Raw genomic sequence first — 7,877 nt, 5'->3', positions numbered from 1 at the left:
GAGCAAATCAAACAAAAGCAATTGAAATAGCTCAACACAACGGATACAAACAACGAAGCCCTTGATTAGTTGTATCAGGTGTTGTATTTGTGCTTTTGGGTGCATAGCTGCCAAGTTATCCTTTTTTTACAGGGATTTTCCCTTATGCTGAATAGGCTTCCTCGCGAGAAAAGCGAAAACTTGTCAGCTATGTTTGGGTGGGATTCTGTTCAGGGGGTTGAATAATAGCAAGACTGGAGAAGTTTGTGTTGCAATTTCAGGAGAATTTGGGGAAACCACTTGAAGCATCCATTATGCTGAGCTACTTCAATTGCTTTTGTATGATTTGCTCATTGCAAACAGCTGAAAGACTGTAAATTTTGATAATAAACCTGATTTGCAATGGGGGTTGAATAATTTCGATTGCAAGTGTAGTTGATCGTGCACTGCTAACAGTTTGGATGTGCAACACAGATGACCGTATATACAATATGCTCCCCCATCACCCTTTTCCCTCAAGCTGTGGATATTTCTTGCTGTTGTCAATAATCCAGCCTTGGGTGCCAGAAAATTTAAAACTGAATTGTAACAAAATAGTGTTCAGTGAAACTCCTGTTCAGGATTCCCTTCAGCGAGCAATGGCCCCTTGTACAGGATGCTCTTATTTCCCCTCATTTATTGGTTTCTCTTCAATCAGCATTCTGTGGGCACTGTGCATTCTTGGCCCTCATCGGGCTGTTTTTGGGGAGCCCCCAAGATTTTTTCTCCCCCAAAAGACTTTTTGTTCTTCTGGATACCTTGGGAACCTCCAAATATACCATGTATAGGTGGTGCCATTTTGACTATGTAAGTATTGGAACTCAGCCCCAAACATAAAAATAGGTAGGGTAACTTGAAGGGCCTGTAATCCAAGGATGGGTGTTCTCCATTACACAGATCTAAGTACATAACATTTAGAGGACTGAGCTGTTCCACTGAGCTGGTGGTTCAAGTCATATTCCCAGTAAGAAGAAAATCTATCAGTGCTTAGGGTAAAAACGACAGCAAACACATGACTTAGACCAAGGATTAGTATGTATTTATGCACAATCATAAAAACAACTTTACAAGTTGAATTGAAAATTGAAAACAGAGGAAGTTAACAGCTTTTGTATATTATATTAAATAACCCAAACACCTTTTCTTTTTCCAAAATTGGTAAAGAATAAATAATATAATTTACAATATGGTACAAAAAAATAATCAGTTAAGGACAGGCATTCTTGCTTTATACATACACTATATATGTATATTTATTATCTATAAAACAAATTCACATCTCAAAACAAGACAGAAAACCTTTAGATGATATGGCTTAACTATTATTAAAATAAACAGCAACAAAGTCTGCTGTCAAACCCACAAGCTCTAAAGCCAGTTATCACATTTTGGCAACTAATGATAACTTACTGCTGTAGTGCTTAAAACGTTTTCACTTGTTTAGCATTTACAGATCACTGGGAAGTCTGGAGAATTGAGTTTTTAAAAGGGCTCGGCAACTCAAAAGTGCAGTATTTTCCTTACAAATGTATCCAACTTCTTTGTGTGTGTACATATGCGTGCATGTGATTAAAAAAGTAAACCCAAAATGAAATACTAAAATCCAACTGTCAAGTCAGAAAGTCAGTGGACAAGACATCTTGGCTGATATGATTTGACCTAAGTTGCTGGCTGGAAAGCATTAAAGATAGGAGAGTGATAATGAAAAAGGTTGTGTAATGCCAACTTTAAACAACTTTGCTTTTTTTAAAAAACAACCACCATGTTGTTTTGGACACAATTCACAGGGAATTTGGTCCTCCAAAATTTTTGTTAATTTCAATGGGCTTTGTGGAATGAAGTTATTGTTAAGTTCTATGCTAGAAAAATATTCAGAGGAGTTAACTGGCCTATCAAAATGCAATGCAGAAGCAATGCAGAAGCACTCAGAATCTGTCCAATAAATTAGGTTGTATTCTTCTTAAATTTTTTATCAGGTTAGGAATATTAGTATCTGATTCCCAGTGCCCTATTCTGTGGATCTACAATAGTGATGGGTAACCTGTGGCCCTCCAGATGTTACTAGATTCCAACTCACACCAGCCCAGGTAGCATGGCCAATGAATGGTCAGGGATGATGACAGCTGCATAGCTGTCAAGTTCTCCATTTTTTAAAGGGAAATTCCCTTATGCTGAATAGGCTTCCTCGTAAGAAAAGGGAAAACTTGACAGCTATGGACAGATGGCGTCCAGCAACATGTGGAAGGTCAAGAGATTCCTTATCCCTGGTCTATAAGACATATTTTTCTTCACTGCATATATACTAGAAAGTAGACCAATTTATGTTAACAAACCATGTGATAGCAGAAGAAAACTGAAGCATATAGCTTTTCAGGAACCTCACTCATAAATGGAAACCAGCTATATCCACATAACAACCTTCTCTCAATGCCTCAGGCAAATGTGAAGGTAAGGCAAGAGGACAATTCACCTTCAAAGTAGTTGGGTCTGCAGATTGTTTGAAACTTGCTGAAATGTATTTTGAGACAAACTAAGTAGAAGTTCATTATTAGTCAAAAGGGGCTGAAACAGTACAATTCAAAACCAACTCCTGCGTTCAAAAAGTCAGTGGCAGCCCTAGAATCAATGTTGTGTCTCAAATGTATGGATGCTTTGGTAACTCAACACCAGAAAGCTCCAAAATGGACACATTACCCATGCTTCATTGAAGAGTAGCAGCAGTTACTGACTGGAAGTTAAACATTATTATTGTTTTTTTATTTCAAGTGCACAATCTTAATTGTTCATGTAATTTTATATGCAAAATAAAAGGCCAAATGGCCAGTGTTTAAAATCTCTATGGACTTCTATTTTTAGAAATTGGAAAAGTGATTAGCAAGAATTTGGAAACTGAATTTGCATGCGTAAAAATACTTGGGGAGAAAGAGTTGATATAGAAACTTTACTACATAACTGTTTAGCATTGGACAATTGGCTCCTTCTTAACTTCTGTCTACTTTTCCGATGCTCTGGTTCTGTTTCAGGCAACAAAGGATATTAAAATCTGCAGGCCTCGTCATTGATAAAAATAGCTATGACACAACATTCTATATTTTTCTCAATCTGAGGAAGCTGGTGGCAGAAGGGAAATCTGTCAGCACACAAGGGACAAATTTGCAGATCCCATTAAGCTGCAAGGCTGGTAAATATTCCGTGCACATGGAGGGATTCATAAGCTTGCTACAAATCCAACCTTTGAGAAATATGAGGAATGGAAATGGTGGGGCATAAGAGACTATAATAAAAAAGAACAGGTGTAGGGAACTTTGAGCCTCCAGATGTTTCTGAACTACAACCCCCATCAGTCCCAAAAAGTATGGCCAATGGAAAGGGGTGGTGGGAATTGCAGTTCAGCAACATCTGGAGGGCCAATGGCTCCCTACATTGAAAACAGAATGTTAAGAATGGTTTCATTAAAAAACCAACCCACCCACACCTGCAGACCTATAACGAATTAATGTAAATGATCCACAGGAATGTCTCATGTGAACAAAGGCCTTTTTATGGACGATAGAACTGATAACATTTCAAGGACGGATCAGGAAACGGGCTCTGCCTGAAATGCTCCTGCAAAAAAAATGCACACAGGTAGAATAAACATGTTTTGGCACAGTGGTATCTAGGCCATGTTGCTAAATGCATAATCAGAAATCACCCTACACAAAGAGTCCAAATTTTCTTCTATAATGAAAAGCCTTCACACACTCACATGAATGCATCATTGCACTGCACAAAACATTCTGTCTGCTTTTAGAAGCGAATAGGCAAGCCCCAGCACACAAAGAGCTCTGTATAGGGCTTTCAGAACTGCTGGACCACTAGCCTGATAACCAGTAACAGGGGATGGGCAAAAATGCTTTTGCCCTGAAGTATTACAAATGTGTGCTCCTAAGTAACCATGGCAGAATCCTAGAAAGAGGGATTATTTGCAACAACAAAAAATGAACAATGATGTCAGGGAAGGGCAATGCTATGATAATCCCATGAAAGTATACATGATTCTGATATTATCCTACGCAAACTGAAGTTGTGGACAGTTTCCTGTTCAGGTGATGAGCTCAGCCATTCAAGAGATGAACACAAATATAACACAAATTAAGTCTTTAAACCTAGGACAGCCTCTCCAGTTCTGCAAATATACAGAGCTTGGGAGACATTTACTAGCAGACTGCTTGACTGCCCTTGAAGACAGAATGATTCAGGAAAAGTTTCAGAAAAGGGGTCAGGGTCCCAGAAATGCAGGAACCATTGGAGATTGGCAGTGACTTTTAGGTCCCTTTGCAAGGGAAAGTCATTCTGGTGAGACTACCTCACCACTGAGGGCAGGTTTCCAAAGTCACCTTCCCATCTGATGCTTCATAAAAACAGTAAAGGGCAAGGGGTCATCACCAAAGAATAGGACATGTTTGCAAAGCAGAGTTCCAGCTAGTATTTTTTTAAAAATCTGCTTAAGTTCACACTAGTATTGATTAAAGGTTTCCCATTACCCACAAGTTAATAGCATATCCTAAAGAATGCAATTTATATAGGCTTTTGTGAAAGAGCTGAACAACTTGAACTGCCATGTGGGAATTAACTTTAAAAAAGTAGAATAGCAGCTTTCTCACCTCATTTGCAAGACAAAGTAAAAGTATTACCTTTGTGTACTGTCGCAGGAAAGAGTAAAATGCTTTCTTCTTGTAGAATTCATAAGATAAAGCAAGCAAATATTTAAAGAGGAGGAAAATATGCAGAGAAGTTAACAAGGGGGAAAAAGAAAGAATTGGGAGTGAGGTTAGAGAGCCTCCTGAAAAAGTTTCTAGTCCTCAAGAGAAAAATGGAATATAAGAGCCCTTGGGGAGCAAGACCACCTGTTTGCTGTAAGAAATAAAAACTAAAAAGCAAGCAAGCAGAATCAGTCAAAGGGATGCTGGCTAAGGTGGTGTGCATATATTCATGCGCACACACATGTGCACAGGCACACCGGCACACCACACCCATCTATAAGAATAAGGAAAGGAACATTATTAAGGGGCTCTCAGATCCTACTCCAGGTTTTTCTTTTTAAAGTAGGAACAGACACAGCGCTTTCCACGCCATGCTGGAATGTTGATGAATGTGAGCGAGTGAAAAAGAATTCTGGTAAAAGCAAAGTGGTATCAACTGCTGCCTGAAAGGAAAGTGCAAGGAATTATCAATCTGACTGACTGGTCAACAATGCCAATTGTGATAGACCAAGAGAGGAGTATATTTATTTATTTAAAAAAAAGATTAAAAAAATAGCATACCATCTTATCACTCCCCCCACCCTCCAGCTTAAATGCAGATATGACAACAAGGGTTTGGTTTACTGTATAAAAACATAGCTTGTGGGATTTCTTGACCGGAGCATAAATCCGGGGCTGCCTTGTAAACTCCACTAGTAATCAGCTTACACATGTCATTTCCTATAATACTGCTCCCAGTTGTATTGTTCCTAGCATATTGCACATTCCAGGAACCGTAGACTGTTGAAGACAACACTGATCTTCTTATGAGGCATGCTCTATAGTCAGGACAACAAAGGTATCCACTGCATAGCTATGACATCACTTCTCTCCAGGTTACATAGCTAGTTCAATGGTTTCCACCAGCCAGCTGGGTGAATGTGCTCACTGAGAGAGGTCACCAATGGGAGGGCCATCACTTCCTCCATCAAAGTGGATCTCTCGGCGGTTTGGCTCAGGTACTGACAGCTCCTGGGCAAGGTCGTTGAAACGAGATATGTAATCTATACTGTTCTCATTCATCATGCAAGCCAGCTGGGAATCTACTATCTAGAAGCAAAGAAGGGGGGAGAGGGTAGGTTATTTACAGTTTAGGTCTTGCCATTTTTGCTTGGCCATATCAAAAAGTCTGGAGAGGCTAAACTGAACATAGGCCAGGTTGGGTGTACTCAGCAGGGAAAAGTAAATCCTGGATGTTGCACTGAGCACATCCAAAATCTGTACTATGACTACACAGATTTGCTCTGCAAATTACTCTGCCTATAATATTCGAGTTTAGAGACTCTGGAGACCAAGACGTACAGTGGGTAATGAGAAGAAACTGCAGATTTGTGCATTTTATTATGTTCCAGCAGGGGGCAACCCACATGTTCAGGGAAAAAGGCCACCCCTAAGGTGTGGAACTCCCTCCCTGCTGTGTTTGACATCTGCATTACGTAGTTTTCATACCATGTTGAAGATGCAACTTTTTAATCTGGTCTTTGACACCAGAGATTTTCATTTTAGGACCCACCCCACTGCCTTGATTGTAATCTGTTTTAACTGTTTTAAATACTGTATTTTAAAATCATTGTAACAAGGTGAGTGGCACGCAAGAAATCAAATAGATAAAAGAACTGTGGCTTACAAATATCTGAAATAAATGAAAATTAATGGGAAATGACAGCAGAGCTCGTCCTAAGTCCTGCCGCTGCAGAACAGGTATGGCCAGAAGAGAAAAAGTCCGTTATTTCTGTGCCAAACAGTTATGAGGATTCCAAATCTAATAAACCCTGCAAATTAAAGCAAGTGGGAGGATGCCTTCCTCCAGTAGGGGAGATAAAAAAAAGAATACAGAGAGTACTGGAATTCTCAGTTTTGTGTTAAATACTAAATAGGAAAGGCTGAGTCACATGCCAAACCCGCACATCCATTCATCCATTCAGTGCACTCTCCAGCAACTAAAAAGGGAAGCAACTGCAGTTTAGCAATCCTGTGTCACCAGCCTTGGTTCCTAAAATTAAATGGCGGTGGTAGGGAAATTCCTCTCCTTAGCCATTTCCAACAGAACATATTAGCTGGATTGCTAATTTATTGCGCAAGTTCCGGAGGTTTTCCCTGAAGAAGATGGCACTTCTGTTGCAGCAATTACTGCATTTTCCCATTACACTCAAAAACAGTATTTCGCTGCTGGGAAATGCCATCTCTTCCATTACTTTGCATCAGGATTTGTGGATTTTACCCTTCAAAGGCTAAAATGCAATTATAGCACATGCTTTGATTGATCACCTGGAAAGGGGGAAGTATGGAAAAAAATACTTCTACGCTAAGTGTCACAAGACTACTATCCCCTCTTTCAGATGAAGGCTGGCACAGCATGGCACCAGTTAAGTATGGACGTACCTCAGCTACATCTGCCAGGGACCGGGACACGAAAGAGTCCCGCGAGTTTCCATCCAGCAGACTCGGTCCCAATAAGGAGGTGCTGCTTGTGTTACTACTAGTAGAGGTTGGCAGCATTTTCCGTCCCTTTTCTGGGGAAAGGAAGCTTGCTGTAAAAACAAAATGATAAAAGTCAGCCAGTAAGTATTTTAATTGCTAGGTTTGAGGGATGGGGGAAGGTACAAAGAGCTTCCTACAAGCTATTTACCCACTTTCCAACATATAATCAAGATGTGTGTACCTGATTTAACTGGGCAAAACCCTAAAAAAAAATTACTTCCTCAACTGCAGGGAATGCAGAATCTTTTGGACATATACTAGCATATCAATATGCACATCGCTGGTATATTATTATGTACCTCATATAATATGTTACTTGATACTGTAAATAACACAATTCTTTATTAGGAAACACCAACCAAGCAAACCTTCAAGTTTCTGGCAAGACAAGTAAATAAGTGCCAATGTGCTCAGCTTTCAGAATTGGTATTTTCAGGATTCTGAGGGAGTAATATTTATGGGCTGGTTGTGACTCTCTTTGTTCATTTAAAGACTGCCTTTGGATGGTAGGTACAGGCACTGCTAAATATGTGATTAAACAGTAAAAATCAATAATGAAATAAAAATTCATGAATAAGGGTCAATAAGCTGTAT

The 7,877-nt window shown here is 39.6% G+C and overlaps 1 protein-coding gene across 3 annotated transcripts in view; it reads right to left on the bottom strand.

Moving 5' to 3' along the window:
- Positions 1–1,035: 1,035 nt before the first annotated feature.
- Positions 1,036–7,877, bottom strand: part of CRAMP1 (cramped chromatin regulator 1) — a 42,925-nt gene continuing 36,083 nt past the window's right edge. For all 3 annotated transcript variants that reach the window (XM_088657350.1, XM_035131089.3, XM_035131090.3), the window contains 2 exons: positions 7,185–7,333; positions 1,036–5,852 (listed from right to left, as the gene is read on the bottom strand). In XM_088657350.1, the coding sequence (XP_088513476.1) occupies positions 5,688–5,852; positions 7,185–7,333 (314 nt within the window). In that variant the 3' untranslated portion in view covers positions 1,036–5,687. The remainder of the gene's footprint in view (positions 5,853–7,184; positions 7,334–7,877) is intronic.

This window comes from Zootoca vivipara, chromosome 13 (genome assembly GCF_965207765.1).
Source record: "Zootoca vivipara chromosome 13, rZooViv2.hap1.1, whole genome shotgun sequence".
Classification (NCBI taxonomy): domain Eukaryota; kingdom Metazoa; phylum Chordata; class Lepidosauria; order Squamata; family Lacertidae; genus Zootoca; species Zootoca vivipara.
This window is presented reverse-complemented; position numbering and strand designations above follow the sequence as displayed.